Source organism: Aulonocara stuartgranti (genome assembly GCF_965226115.1).
Source record: "Aulonocara stuartgranti genome assembly, chromosome: 18".
Taxonomy (NCBI): Eukaryota; Metazoa; Chordata; class Actinopteri; order Cichliformes; family Cichlidae; genus Aulonocara; species Aulonocara stuartgranti.
Genome location: NC_138954.1, coordinates 15,674,829 through 15,690,000, shown reverse-complemented (window position 1 = coordinate 15,690,000; position 15,172 = coordinate 15,674,829). Strand labels below are relative to the sequence as shown.

General features: G+C 40.5%; 2 protein-coding genes across 4 annotated transcripts in view; both read right to left on the bottom strand.

Moving 5' to 3' along the window:
- The window catches only part of usp14 (ubiquitin specific peptidase 14 (tRNA-guanine transglycosylase)), a 10,616-nt gene extending 4,851 nt beyond the window's left edge, over positions 1 to 5,765 (bottom strand). Inside the window, exons 1-10 of the mRNA XM_082513894.1 lie at positions 5,511 to 5,765; positions 4,514 to 4,659; positions 4,211 to 4,243; positions 4,011 to 4,115; positions 2,829 to 2,932; positions 2,659 to 2,717; positions 2,449 to 2,579; positions 2,245 to 2,325; positions 2,066 to 2,148; positions 1,720 to 1,834 (exon numbers count right to left, since the gene is read on the bottom strand). Coding sequence (XP_082370020.1) covers positions 1,720 to 1,834; positions 2,066 to 2,148; positions 2,245 to 2,325; positions 2,449 to 2,579; positions 2,659 to 2,717; positions 2,829 to 2,932; positions 4,011 to 4,115; positions 4,211 to 4,243; positions 4,514 to 4,659; positions 5,511 to 5,526 — 873 coding nt within the window. The 5' untranslated portion in view covers positions 5,527 to 5,765. The remainder of the gene's footprint in view (positions 1 to 1,719; positions 1,835 to 2,065; positions 2,149 to 2,244; positions 2,326 to 2,448; positions 2,580 to 2,658; positions 2,718 to 2,828; positions 2,933 to 4,010; positions 4,116 to 4,210; positions 4,244 to 4,513; positions 4,660 to 5,510) is intronic.
- Positions 5,766 to 6,249: 484 nt separating this feature from the next.
- Positions 6,250 to 15,172, bottom strand: part of rock1 (Rho-associated, coiled-coil containing protein kinase 1) — a 41,024-nt gene continuing 32,101 nt past the window's right edge. For 2 of the 3 annotated variants that reach the window (XM_082513891.1, XM_082513889.1), the window contains exons 18-33: positions 14,925 to 15,075; positions 14,228 to 14,388; positions 13,944 to 14,128; positions 13,281 to 13,350; positions 13,098 to 13,201; positions 12,758 to 12,923; positions 12,544 to 12,637; positions 12,374 to 12,462; positions 12,078 to 12,269; positions 11,825 to 11,990; positions 10,093 to 10,163; positions 9,910 to 9,998; positions 9,713 to 9,791; positions 9,322 to 9,583; positions 8,606 to 8,813; positions 6,250 to 8,336 (exon numbers count right to left, since the gene is read on the bottom strand). In XM_082513891.1, the coding sequence (XP_082370017.1) occupies positions 8,285 to 8,336; positions 8,606 to 8,813; positions 9,322 to 9,583; positions 9,713 to 9,791; positions 9,910 to 9,998; positions 10,093 to 10,163; positions 11,825 to 11,990; positions 12,078 to 12,269; positions 12,374 to 12,462; positions 12,544 to 12,637; positions 12,758 to 12,923; positions 13,098 to 13,201; positions 13,281 to 13,350; positions 13,944 to 14,128; positions 14,228 to 14,388; positions 14,925 to 15,075 (2,139 nt within the window). In that variant the 3' untranslated portion in view covers positions 6,250 to 8,284. The remainder of the gene's footprint in view (positions 8,337 to 8,605; positions 8,814 to 9,321; positions 9,584 to 9,712; positions 9,792 to 9,909; positions 9,999 to 10,092; positions 10,164 to 11,824; positions 11,991 to 12,077; positions 12,270 to 12,373; positions 12,463 to 12,543; positions 12,638 to 12,757; positions 12,924 to 13,097; positions 13,202 to 13,280; positions 13,351 to 13,943; positions 14,129 to 14,227; positions 14,389 to 14,924; positions 15,076 to 15,172) is intronic. The other variant, XM_082513890.1, reaches the window with a different exon arrangement.

Genomic DNA, 15,172 nt, shown 5'->3' with positions numbered 1-15,172 from the left:
TTGCACAAATCTTCCAAGTTTGTGCGGTTTTTCCTTCTGATGAAGTACGATTGGACCAACTCATCCATGTTGTAACCCATGCTGATTGACAGGTGTCCTGGCCCAAACAGCTGGAGTGGATCAGCATCTGCTAGAAGCATAACTGTGAGTCCTTCCCCCTGCAGAGGTCCTCTAATGACACTGCAGGGGTTGGGTGTATTGAGGATGGCCAGGAGTGGGAGTAAAGGGAGCTGTTGAGGAGTTTTATGGAGTGGTCTGGTAGATATCACCTCTTTGTGGACATGAGCAAGACAAAAGAGATGCTGGTTGATTTCCAATGTGAAAAAAAGAACTGTGACTAAGCCCATTACCATCATGTGTGAGGAGGCTGAAACAGTGGACTACTACAGGCACTAGGGTGTTCACTTGAATGGCAGACTAGACTTAAGAACCAAAAGTGATGCTGTGCGAAAGGGGGTGAGCAGACGCTACTTTCTGAGGAAACTCAGGTTCTTTAGTATGTGTAGCAAAATGCTGGAGATCTTCTACCATTTTGTGGTAGTGAGTGTCATTTACTTTGCTGTTGTGTACTTTGCTGGGGGACAGCATCAGTGCCAGAGATGCCCCCACGATCAACAACTAATTCACAAGGCTCGAACCATTGCTGGTCAGAATGTGCAGGTGTCTGAGTCAGTGAAGGACGGGAGGTCAATGACAAACTGCTGTCCACCATGGACAACCCACCATACCAGCTCCCCACTACAGAGGAAGCAGAGCTCATTCTCATTTGGACTGATTCAACCCCGCTACCATAAAGACCACTTCAGGAAAGCATTCCTACTATTCTCTACAAGACTGTATAACAGTTCCTGTTCTGGGCAGGTAAACACACGTGTCAGCATGCAAGAAATCACATTTTTCAACACAGATTTCTATACTATAGTTTCCAGCTGCAGTTTCTTGTGTTTACATACCGGTATTTATTAATGACATCTGCAGGTGGTCTTATTTTTCTTTAACTTCATGTTTTGTTTTGGTTTTGTTTTTCCACTTTTCCCAACTTTTATTTAACTTTTTTCCACAACAAATACAAGACTGGTTCACATCCAAAATAACAACACTGCACAGCACTAGAGTATTATAACATTATGTCCATTAGCATCCAGTTTACAGGTTACAGTGGTTTCTTCCATTTGTCCACAAAAATTCGGGAGCTCCAATCAATATAATGTCCCAACCTGATCAGAGTCATAACATCAATGATGAGCGACTTCCATAGAGAAATGGAGGGAGGCTCAGCCCCCACCCATCTCAGCATAACTTCACGTTTTTGTTTTGTTGCATATAAATATTTTGCACTACCTCACATTATAAGCCCTTCACTGTCAGCTTGTGGTACTACTTTTTAATACTTTTACAACATTGCTTTTATCGTATTGTGTTCTATTGTTTTCATGCTGTTGTAACACAGTAATTTCCTTTGCGGGTTCAATAAACTGTCTTATTGGCTTGTTATGTAGGCCCAATTAGCTGATATGTGCCTGTGTATTGCACTCATACAGTTTGTGAATGAATCAAGCTTAGCATTAGCTCCTAACTGTAACCATAATAGTCAAAACACAAATGTTAAAGGTTAAAAATGTCCAGTCCAAAACCACTGTGTGATCTCAAGGTGGCTATATGCATCTTTCATACCATCTATGCTTTGCACACAGACCTCAGCCTTTTCATGATACTTACCAGCCTTAGTCCTGTTGCCAGGTATTTCACTTCTTGGTTGATGAAGCAACTGAGCTGGAGCTGGCTTTCCTTGCCCTTGATTGGTTCCTCCTCCTCAGACTCTGTGCATTTCATGCTGAATAGTAGAGTTAAGAAGAAGCCCGGCTCATTAATGTTTCACCTCTAGATTTTATCTCATTACCAACAACTATGAAAGAACAGTGCAGTCTTTTAAAGTGAAACTTGTGTATGTATGTATGTATGTATGTATGTATGTATATATATATATATATATATATATATATATATATATATCTCTCAAGTATTAAAGTGCACAAAGATTTGATTGACAAAGACAGAAGGATACCTAGTTTCAAATTCTACACCAAAATACTGGTCAATGAAGTTCTTCTTTGCAGAGGCAGAGGCAGCTCCACCCTCAGATTCAGTCTGAAGATTAAAAATAACAAAATTTTCTCATGAATTTATGAGACAGCCATAATTAGATTACAAAATAATAGATTTGGTGGGGGTTTTAAGCATTACCTCCATGGTAGTCTCTGGTTCTAGTGACTCCAGCTTTTGCTGAAGCACTCTCATCATCTGCAGCCAACATTCATTGGCATCCTGAATAAACAACAAAGCACAATAAATGTCATGAATTTGCTGCCATTATGAGACTGAGTTAAAGACACGTCACATGGCTAATCAAATTTAACAACGCAGAACTATAATTAAGAGTTTTTCCACCTGCTGGAGGTACTGCCCCTGATCCCCCTTCTCAGCAAACTGTGGAAAGGCCATATGGAGGAACTGCAGCAAAATAATGGGAGGGAGGCTGGACGAGGTTTTATCCATAGTCTCATATAAATCACGAAGGGCTAAAAAACAAAGAAACCATTTTATTTGTATCAGTAAATTCACGACATTAATATGTCTATTTTTTGGCATGCTTCACACCTGCTGTGATGTACTGAGATGGTGCATTTGCTCCTGAAGATCGCAGAGCACCTGAATACCTGTAGCGGGAGAGTGATGTGAGGTGAACGGCAACTAAAACCAGTGGTGGTGAAATTATTTGTAATGATCTGAACACGTCACCGACAAACAGTAATAGCAGTAAAAATGACCTCCTGAGTGCAGTTTTGAGCTCTGGCACAGAGCGTAGACACTGCACTGTGGCGTTCATGTAGCAGGTATTGCCCAAGTTCGTCAGTCCACAAGGCAGCTCCATCTGACAATGACAACATTCACAGTGGCATTGGTTCATCTCAAGGTATAACACTACGTGTAGGTAAGGGATACATAAATTTAGTTTCATTGTAGATCTGGGACTGTGCAGAAGGGACAATACAGAATCAACACATCACATTGAGTCCACTTCTTCTTTATCAAGTATGGTCATCTGATCTGTTCTAGATACATAAACTGTCTTTTTTTAAAAGCTCAAATTTGTTGAACTCTGTCCTTTCAATTCTTTTGGCGCGTCCAATTTCAGAAACGTTAATAAGTTCACACGTCAAACTCTATGAACCACTAAAGAGGCTTTGCTCATTTCTTTAATTTGTTCTTCCCTCCTGCCTGTGACCAAGACATCAATCTCAGTACTTCATGTTGCTGGAGGAGCTTTAATAAAAGACGCACAAGTGTATCCTTTTTAGGAAGTACTAAATAAATAAGTAAATATAATTCAGAGCAGCCCTAAACATAAACAAATATAAAGAACACTGCTACATCTGAAAGTGTAAAATACAGTTGCACTATGATGCAGTTGTGCCAAACATGAGATTTGAATAAAATCTCCTTAAAAATGGGGCTCCAGAGGATGCATCTCTCTCTCTTTTTTTTTTTTTAAATGGCTGTTTTATCCACCAACTTCTCTCTCCTCATGTCTCTTCCTCGCCAATTCTGCTCACATCCCTGATGAGAGGAACCGAGGATCCACAGATGAACAAACTCATAATGAGAAAGCGGGTCTTTTGTTTGCCCATTTCCATCTTAAAGACATTTACCCAGTATTTATCATGTGGAAGTTTGTAATTCATACTGTATTTTGAGTCTGCTGCATATTTTCTCTTCAGTAAATAAATTATAAATTCATTACTACACCAAAACACCTAGCTTGCAAATGTCTCACTGAGCCACACACACAAAAAAAGTTTTTAGCAACTAAATGATTCTGCACATTTAGTTTACCATTTTATACTTTATACTCAGTACATGAAAGCCCAATTCAATCAATCACATCCACACTAAAAGCTGTAATTGTTATATTTGTTCACCCCACAGTGGTAATTTTCAGGATTACTCACCGCTGAGGCCAGCTGCTCCTCAGTCATGTCCTCTACAAACATGGGTCGGACTGCAGGCTCCTCAGGTAGGGCATCTGCTGAGCCCATCATCAGCAGGGTCATTCCCTTCAAAAAGCAGAGAAATATTCATTTCAGTAATTTATGTGAAAATTTTGTGATGAAGCTCCCGTAAAGAACCACTTGGTATATGCGGTACTCACATTTTTCAGCTTAATATTTCCCCACTCGTCATCCTAGAATTCAGATAAAACATTGATTAGCAACCTTAAAATGGATAAGGTTTACTCATCTTACCTTTAACTTTACCTTATTTGTTTCAAAACAAATGAAAAGACAAAACCAATCCTATAATTAATCAAAAAGTCCCTTTCATTTTTGTAAGAGCCATAGCACAACCTTGAAACTGAACCGAAACTAAGCATGTTTAAATTAAAGGAACTATATGCACTGGTGTGGTTCTCTGAGGATCTCCTTTTTTAGATTTTGGATGTTTATATTAGTACCTTGAGAGTGCCTCCCTTCACCATGACCTTCTGTCTGTCTGGCTGAACTCCTGTCAGGGCAAAGAGCTGCGCCTTGAACACCATGGGTGGTTCCTCAGTGTTGAGCTCTACTGCATCAAACTTCTCTTTGCCCCATTTCACATTTACTGAAAAGAAACAGAAGCACTCAGTGTGAAAATATTAGCCGTTCCTGGTTTGGGAAACCGTGACATGACACAGCACCTCCTTAGCATCAGGGTAGTGCTCCAAGAAATAAGGCACCCGGTTAGTCAAGCTGACTGTCGGTGAATAAACACAAAGTGGGAGCCAACAAATATGCAGCAGTCTGAATGTCTATGAACCGTAATAAAGGCGCTCATTGGCGATTATAGAAATCAGTATAAGATCACTGACACAAAGAAAACAAACTGAGTGATCGCATGTCTTCAAGACGCAGTTGGAGTAAAGACGTATAACTGTACACTATGATTTAGCTAGCTTTGTTAGCAATGCTATCCTTTATAGTAAAAGGCACAAGTGCTCCCAATTCTGCTAAAAAATTTATAGGGAAATGTCTTCAGCGAGTAAAACCACAATTAAAGTGGTGACATTGCGGTGAGAATCAGTAGCTTTACATAATTAGTTAACTCACCTTACTTATTACCTGCTAACTGGGTAACTAAGCTAGCTGACAGCAGCAGAAGCTCAGTTAGCTTGGACAGCTTTTTCACGTACTCAGTAAATAACGTTAACAAACAGCAAGCCGGATACAGTGGTGTAACAATTCTGTGCGCTTCCCTGTTTCAAAAAAGTGTCTTCTGAAATAACTCTACCACTAGTCTAAGAACAAGATGCTGTCAAGATAGCATGCTAACGGTTGTAGGCTAAATGCAAATCATGCTACACACAGCTAAGCTAACATGCTAATGTAATTTAAAACTAAAAACACGTGTAAGGGTTCCCGTTTTTAAAGTATTTTCTCCTTGGTGATAATCATGCTGTATTAAAAGTACTTTACCTGTAAACACCGGCATATTTAGAAACCTTTAATATCCTCAACTCGCTATTTTTCCTGTTTCGGTCCACTGGGGCGCGTATGAAGAGTTGCTAGTTCTCGGACTGAACTTCATTCAAACAGAATGACGCTGCAACAACACGCTGGGAACTTATCGATGCGCTCTGACATCTGCTAGTCGCCCTGCTGGCCTGCAGCAACATCCGAGATACACACACCCAGATCATTCAGACTTCTTTAATTACAGTATTTATAAGGCTGTAACTACACGGATTTCCAAGTGTGAGTGAATGATAGTTATCTCACAGCAAAGAGTGCACTGCTCTCACTGTGACACCGTAAATAGACCAACTTTGGGGATGGAACCCCTTTGTTCCTTCCACTCCATATGATTAAAAAACACCAAGTATTTATTTATTTTTTTTAGAATATAAAAGCACAAAACTACAATTAATTGTGCCGCTATAGTTTAGTGATTAAGCAGAAGACCAATATGGTGAACCCTTGTGCAAAGGCCTGGGTTTGACCCCACAATAGGACATTTCCTGCATGTGTGCTCTGATGTCCTGTTCAAAATAAAAGTGAAAAAGGCCCAAAAATAAACCTGGTGAGAATAAAAGTGTCAAGATTAGCAGAGTTAAATTAGCATATAAAGATGTGCTTAGGGGTCCTTGAATCTGTCCCAGCTGGCCTGATACAAAAACATAAATGACATCTAAAGTGAAAACTACTATACAATGAATGACAGAGATATGTTTATTGACATATCCATCAGTGCGGATTCCAATGCAATTTAACCATGCAAATTATCCAAGACACGAGTAGATCATAGTTCCAGTGCTTTTTGTTTTTAACTGAACAAAACGTTACACATAAAAAGACTGTGGAGGTATTCCATAATCCTTATGTCTCTCTCATATTATACACTGTGGGGGTGTTTGCATTAGCGGGACATTACCATGTTAGAGAAAATGACTTGCAATCGAGGACAATCATTGACACGGGCTTGTTTTTAAGATACATCCTCCTCAAATTTATGATATGAACCAAGAACGGGGACTTTGTTTTTACACAAACTCTATTGCTACGTGTTCATAAAGAGGTAATCTAATATATTTATTTATATATATAATTTTTTATATATATTCAAACCAGACAAAGCAAGTTCTGATAAAACCACACACGTGTGGCAAATTCTTAAAAAAAAAAATGATGGAAGAATTCAGATTTGTCTTGTTTAAACAACAAAAAAAAAAAAAGGAAAGAAAAACATATGGCAGTAAAATCAATATCCAAACGGTAAGGCACTAGGTGGGCCAAATGCTACACCTGTTTAGTCTTCTACAAATAATTTACAGTCAAGTCAAACAGTGCAGTTTTACATTTGTTAACTTAATGTTTTCCTTTTGAACCACTTATCTATGAATCAATGTAAGGCAATACATTACAAAGAAAAAATACACTGAATACACAAAAAAAAAAATATTACAGACAATGTACCAAATAAACAAAAAAAGTTTTAGGACTCCTATATACCATTACAATGGAATTTTCCTTATGGCTTGGAGCAATAAAAATAATTATAATAAAAACAATGCATAGATTTAAATGATGATCTTGCATGCTCCTCACTCAATACTCAAAACATCTAATACTCATGTCCCAATACGTTGTCCCAAACCTGATATAACTGACTTGCAGAGTGATAAGAATAAAGGCCAGAGACGTTAGATGAAGGCATCAGTCATTAAAAAAAAAAAACAACAACAACAAAACCAAAACAAAACAAAAGCATAGTTGCATTAAAGCCCACGTTATCCGACAGGTGGGGGAAAGAAATTACTAAATAGATATCAATTTTCCGCCCCTGAGACACAACCTTTCGCCGCAGATCTGCAATCCCTGTATGACAGTACCTTAAACTGAACACATACATGCAGCAGTCCCAGCAAAACCCCCTTTTACCTTCCAGTTTCCATTCCAACTCTCACATGATATGAAGCACAGGATGTCTACATGACAGGAGTCCCTCTCTCCCTCTGTTGTCCATCTTTAGATCAAGACGTGTGCGCCATCTTCTGGTGAAAACGTAGAGCTGCAAGTTTGCTGAGTTGGTCAAGTGACTCCCTCCCCTTGCTTTTTTAATGTCCACGATGCCTTGTGTCTGAAGTGTGTTGCAATTTCTCCAGCGTTGGTTATTTGTCAATATACATATATTTTTTTAGCTTTGTTTTTTTTGTTTTTTAATGAATTATCTATGCAATACAGTTTCTTTCCATTTTTGAGGATGAGGAAGGAAGGGAAAGTTTAGAGTCCAGAGAAAAATCCCAACGGTTCAGACGGTTAGCTGAAAGAAGAACAGAGACAGGTGTCCAGTAAAAGAAAGGCCTTTTCAAAATAAAATAAAAAACCTTCGTTAGTAACCCAGTCTAACAACAGAAACAGAAAAGCTGGCTTACAGACACTATAACACCTTTTCATGATGTTTGACCAGTAATGTAAAAATCCTGAATATTGGTCTAATGAGAGTTGCCATGTAAGAATATGAAGTTAGTAACTGACCCCAACAACACATTAGTGCCAATTAGAAAATCCCAAGTGCCAACTGCACAGAGCCCAAGAGTCAACCAAGCAACCAGGAAGTGTCTCTTGAGTTTGAAACACCCAATAACACAATTAATAAATAGACAAGTTTAAAGTCATAGAAAAAAGTCTGTTTTTTAAAAACGCACACACACACACACACACACAAAAAAAACTTTCTGAAGAAGTTCCTGTCAACAAGTGCTCGATGTTGTGTCTGCTGCTTGGAGGGTGGACTGCGCTCTGCTACAACACAGGAGACAAACAGCAGGTCACATGACTGACTTGACCACATCTCAGCCCACAAGATGGGTTTGAGGAGAGAGAGAAAAAAAAAGGCTACTGACTGCAGCACACCCTGACTGACTGCCTGAAGAGAAAAAATACTCACGTTTTATCCTAGTTATCTAAAGTTATTTCACCATTAGTGAAAATATGTAAACGCAATCTGAGTTAATAAATAAATACAAATAAGGTCTGACGAGATGGGTTTTATTTCAAAGTTATCAAGTTACCTCAGCTTTCCTGTATTGCTTTTAGGGTTCTTGCGGAAGGATTGGTTGGGTCCAGAGCGAGTGGACATGGACCGTGGCGAGGCTCTTGTGAATGTCGACGGCGGGGTCTTGGGAATCTTCTTTCCGAGGTGGCCGATCCATTTCTTCTGCTCGTCTTGGGTCAGAGCCAGCAGCAGCATGTCCCGGGCAGAGGTCACGTCGTAGTTTACTGGACAGGATGACACAATCAAGCCTTAAAAACATGACCTCGAACTATCCAAGTCCTCCAAATGACTTTGTTTACACATTAGCAGATGTGTGGTACAAAACCTGATCGTGCCAGTGGTTTCACACTATTTCACTGATGAACAAGTGGCAGTGACGTGTCAACATAAGCTGGAATTTGCCAAGGGAGGACGAAACAAGGATGTAAACAACGCTTTAAAATACTTTCTTTCAACAAAAAGGCCTCAAGGATATAAACAATGTTTATATGACTGATACTGAAATGAAACAACAACAAGAACTCCCTTAGAAACCTCTGAGTTTAGCTGCAACAATAACCAATTTGTCCTGTTTACTTTGAGTATCCCAAAATGCTTCGTCAGTGAATTCCAACTTAGAGCCTGTACATAAACTAGAAAACACCTTCAAGGATTTATAGATACGGACTGTTTATTGTCTTAAAATGCTCGTGATACCAGCTTAGCCTGCAGAGATAAGAATTTGTGTTTTACCTTTGCAAGGAGCAATAACATCCTCCTTTTTGTCAAGGTGGTCCTTGTGGCACTTCACGTGGCAGCGACGACACTCCAGGGCCGGAGGCGGCTTGAAGACGTGCCACAGAGGCTTGGCACAGGCCTCGCAGTTTGAAGGGAAGTGATATAACGTGGGGATGAACTCGTGGCCTTTGTGTGGGAGACAGTTGGTCTTGTCGCCCTGAGGGACTGTCTCTAGATCCGCCTCCTTCCTGCACTCTCCCTCATTAGCATACAAAATCTGAATAGTTAGAGAGAGATAGACAGGGCCTTGTTTCTGTGGCTGAGCAAACTCTATTCATGACTGCATGGAAATGTGAACATAAAAATAAAACTGCACATTAAAAAACAACAACAAAAAAAAGCCTACCTGGAAAATCCTTGGAATCTCATCAGTCTCAGCTCGGTACACATCTCCTTGCGTGACTGGCCTCACATGAAACAGTTTGCTACACAAGAAGGTATAAAAAGAGGAGAAATCCATTAACCTTTGTTACTTTTTCTTCTCTACATTTTTCAAGAAGACCGAGCTAGCAAGAAGAAGACGCCACAAAGAAAAACACTTACTCGATATCCAGTACCATCGAGGGGTTGGACTGCTCCTTATCCTGCTCGTCATTGTAGAACAGAATCTTCTTACTACTCACCACCACATACTGCAAATGTTGCATAGACAAATGAGAGGGTTGGTGAAACCTCTTTCTGCATAATGAAAAATGTGAGCGAGCAAAGGAACCGTGCGACACACACCTGCTTCTTCCATCCGTATCTTTTGATGTTAGCACGATTAGGAATAGACAGCCAACCCTCCAATCTGGACTCTGAAAAGCAGCAAAGAAGAAAAACATGAAAAGAAATATTCTGTGCAAGTATTTAGAGACACTAGATGAAGGCCATGCAGCAAATCAGGTCCAAACTCAACTGGGGAGAAAAATAAAGAACAAGTCAATAAATAAATGAATAAATAAATAAAACGCTGGTGAACTCCTCGGGAGTTTGCCAGCGTTAAGGTTAAGTGCACTGGAGTAGGTGACAAGAGAAGACTGTAGCTATCCCAGGCTGCAACTTCACACACCCATGCAAGAAGAGAATATTAGTATGAGTAAGGCCTTCTTATAGCATGCTAAGAGAGCATGTAAGACTGCAAAAGTATGTTAAAAATCCTGATGTAGTATTTGTGCAGCTGGAATTCAATTAGCTTGATCACTCGCTCCTTTCACAGAAACAAATGTGTGTTATCTTTATTCAAAAATTAAATCATAAATGCAAGTGCATGCAGCTGAAACAACACAATCTAAACAGGTTCAGTAGGGAAAAAAAAAAAAAAAAAAACACAAAAAAGTGGGATTTGTCTACTACATGTGAGGTCGTGAGGGAGGTCTTCGTGTCCAAACGAGCAGCGATTTGTGGTGAGCATGCCAACACAGACACAAGGGTGTTGCGTGTTTGAAGAACACGTTTGTTCCAGTGTTTGGAGACATTTAAAAGGTGCTGAGAGTGACGCGGCAGACCTCACACCGGGTGTTGTGTCAGTAAACTTTGTTCTAATTTGGCTGCTTCACTGCTCAGGTCGGCCTCGTGACATTAAGCAAATTCACTCCCAGCGCTCTCTCGTAATATCTCGTCACTGTTAGTCATTACATTATTTTTTTCTCCTCTAGAGCTGATTCACTCCCCACACTCTGACAGGCTTCTTTCAAAAGTGCTGTTGAATTCTCCCAGCAGATATGGCTGTCACACCTCTGGCAAAACAATACTTGAGAAATTGGGTGGAGGGGAAAAAAAACAACAAAAAAAAAACTACAGTACACACACATACAACAGCAGCAACGCAGGCCGGGCAAAAAGGGGCTGATTCACCGAGTTACTCACAGAGGAAAAGGAATGGAAGTTACAAAGATAAGAAGAGCAAGGAGAACCAACTGGGCATGAGGGAAATAAAGAAGAGATTGATTTAACCACAGCTACCAACAAACATGAAAACAGCCAGCACAACATATATTCATACACATGTTAGATGTCATTTAAGAAGGTGATGCATTAGAAAGAGAATTAAGTGAGTCAGTACAGCTGCTTCCCTGCCTTCTAACACCTTACTGTACTAAACTTAAACTGCTTGGAAAAAAATCATTCACATGATGCTCTAAATACAGATTCAGATCTTTTGGCTCATGAACTAAAAACAACACATTTAAAAGAATAAAACCTGAAAGGGAGACTTATTTTAGACGAGACAAAAGTCAAATGTGTCAAATAAACCAAAACAAAAATCATATTCAGAAGGTTATACTTCAGGAATCGAGTCCTCGTGGTACCTACGCTAACTGACACAAACAAAGTAAGTCAAGTTTTCAACCAAGTAAAATCCCACACCGCATAACTTCGTCACCAGATCAAAGTTCACGAGTGTAAGTTTATTTGATTTTTAACTGTCACTGTGATCGATAAAGGCAACAGCAGCTGTGACGGGCTGGGAACATACCTGCGATATTACTGTCCGTCTCGTCTGTCTGCAGGCTGGTGACGCTGGAGTTATCCATGCGCTGCTGCAGGTCGTTCAGTTTCTCCCGGAGCTGCTCGATGTCGCTCTCCTTGCTGTCCAGCTGCATCTGCAACTCGTTGCGATACGTGCTTTCCTCTGCCAATTGCTGGTGGTAGGAAGGTCAAAGGTTAAAACCAAATAATAGTCCACAGATCATCATACTGGGCCGCAGCGCAACCAGACGTTCACGTACCGCCTGCATCTCGCTCAGCTCCTTCTGGTATTTGATGGCCATGTGGTTAAACTTTTCCTTCTCCTGATTAAGCTCCAGCTGAAGCTTGCGGTTTTCCTTCTCCTTTTTCCGCAGATCAGCTGTGCTACCCTTCTTCTTCTGGTCCAGCTTCATGTCTTTACGATTCATGATCTCTGCCAGTTTGTTCACCGCCTGACGGATGGAAAAGACCGAACAGTTGAACACATCGGCCGCATCTCTCCACTTGTTTACAGGAACAGTATGGAGTAACTTCTCGAAAAGTAAGAGGCTCTTACCTGAGTCTTCAGTGTGCGCTCTGTGTAGAGGATCTTCTCGTAGTTGGCCTTGATTGATTTTTCAATTTCTTCCTTCTGAGCGACATATTCTGAGAGAGACAAGGGGAATAAGCTTGTACATCGACATTAATTACAACGCGGAGATGTGCGCATCATGAAAAGCACAGTACCTTCATCCTGAATACGAAGCTTTTCACTTAACTCCGTCTTCTCTCTGCTGAGATTCTCCACATCTTTGGTCAGAGTTTTATAGGATTCCTCAAGCTGTGCAAAAATATGAAGATGTTTATTTTCTCTACTTTAAGTTAACAGAATTAGAAATTGAGCAATGAATATGAGTGTGGGAATAAAGAAAATGCTGTCAGTGTGTGTTTGAAGGCTCACCCGTGCAATAGTAGCCTCTTTCTCCCCAATCTCCTGCTTATGCCTTGTCACTGCTTTCTTGTTCTCTTGGCTGAGCTCGAAATACTGCTCCTCCTGAAGTGCCCGAGCAAGCTGTTCTGACTCGGCCTTGGTCACTGTCAGATCCAGCTGTGCAGACAAGGAATCCCTGTGTGCAGGATAAAGGAAGTTTGATTTTAAAAAAGAAAAAACCTCATCACTTGAATTTTCCCCCCATCAAACAGCAAAAGCTGAAAGAAATGAGGAATACTTACAAAAGGTTAAAGGTTATTTAGATATATAAGAAGGCTGCAATATGCATGAGGAGAACCGAGCCTCTTACCTTTCGTTGCACAAATCCTGCACCTTCTTATTAGCCTCCTGTATCTGCCGGTTCCTTTCCTCAATCTCCTCTTTTAGTTCTTTGACCTGAGTTTTGTAAAGCGTCTGAGGGAGAAAAAAACGAGATTAGCTGGAGCTTTTCACATTAAATGAGCACGACAGAGAAACTGTGACATATACTCACAGAAAAATACTGTTCAGCCTCAAGCTGGTCCTGAAGTTCCCTCATCTGTCCCTCGTTGCCTCTGTACTGTCTGTTAGCACGCCAAAACAAATATGTTAGGTGTTTGATTTTTTTTCTTTAGTAAATCCAACATGTATCATATTTTACACAGCAACCAAAACACTTCAGCCAGGAAAACAAAAAAGAGACCTGACATCTTAATTCAGCCTAGTCAGCCGACGCAGTAGAGCAAACTAGCCAGAGGATTAGCAATCAAGTAGATGGAGCTGGACTGAGAGTAAACGCTAATCCTGTGGTGTAAACACTGTAGCAGAACAGCTTTGAGAGTCACGCTCTAAGCTGGAATAACAGCACTTTTATGAAAATAGGAGGCAATTATAGGGCAATTTACACCCCGACTTCCAAGGAGCATTACTGGCCAGTGCAGCAGTAAGAGAAAATAAGCCCTCCTGGCTACAGCTACTGCCAGTTTGTTTCCAGGTTAAATTAACTGACACAATGGTGCAAATGCCCCATTTCATGTATATATAACTATTAATCATCAATTTTATCTCCATCATATTTGATAATGTTTAAGGCTCTATAACTAGTGAGCAGACAACATGGATAACATTTTAAGAGAAAAACAAACATTGAGTTTTCTAACTAAAAGGTGAAACTTACTTGGACAGCTGTGCCAGCTGAAACTCCAGTGAGCGTTTACTTTCCAGTGATGTGTTGATCTCTTGTTTGAGCTGTTTCTCTGAACACCTAAGACGGTCCATCTCCTGCATGCGGGTCTTCAGGTCGTTCTGAATCTGGATGCGTTTGCTTGACTCCTGCTCTACCTGAATCTGCAGATTCTTCACCTGGAGAAGAACGAGAGGGCGGGAAAGAATTCTAGGAATCACGGCGCTGAAAGAAATAAAATGACACACAAAACTCCATTGTGAGGATCGCTCAGTTACCTCATCCTCCAGCCGTTCCTTTTGCTTCATCAGCTGCTCCATTTTCTGCACAGACTGCTTAAGGTCAAACTCCAACATTGAGCACTGCTTCTCAACCTCCACCACCCGGCTCTCTGCCCTCATCCTTGCTCCCGTCTCCTCTGACATCTTCTGCTGGACAGCTGGAGAACATATTTGAAAAAGCAGTTAGTGTAATGGCTGTTTGGTTTTCGGGGATAACTACCATTTAACAACTCTTCAAGTTCACTTCAGATAATATATGCAGGAATGAGGGAACAGAAAGACGGCAACAGGTTTCAACTGGCGTCTGTTCAAAGCTCGAAAATTGCATAGAGACATTTGATACAGAAAAGCTCATTTTAATTTTTTCTTTTTTGTATGTATCACCAAGCTGAGCCGTCTGGGTGAATCTTTTGCTGTATCATTCTATTGCAAAAAAAAAAAACCTGAATATGCAACAAGGCAATGTCCTAACACGCTCATTGCTTTGCACCATGAATTCCTCTCACCGAAAACAGAACCTGGAGGTGACTTCTTATAAGATAGTAGAAAATAACCATGAGGCAGAGAGAAAAGGTAATAATATTTGAGACAAATAGAACAGTCAAAGCAAAAAAAGAATCTTAATGATTTGAATTAGAGGGGGGGGGAACACAAGAAGTGAAGCAGGGCATGAGCGCATGTAGGCCTGACATACCAGACATGGCAGCTGATTTGGCTTCTTCGATAGACTCGTATTTGTCAGTGAGCTGTGCCCGCGTCACCCTGTGCTCCGTCTGTTCTTGCTCCAGACGCTGCTGCAAGGTCTTCAGTTTGTAATTCAGGTCTATCTCCAAATTGTTCTTTTCCTGTGGCGAGGGAAAACAACAAAAGAACACAACAACAACAAAAAATCAAACAACTTGCACACGTCTACAAATTGGATGCACAAATACTACTCAGTGT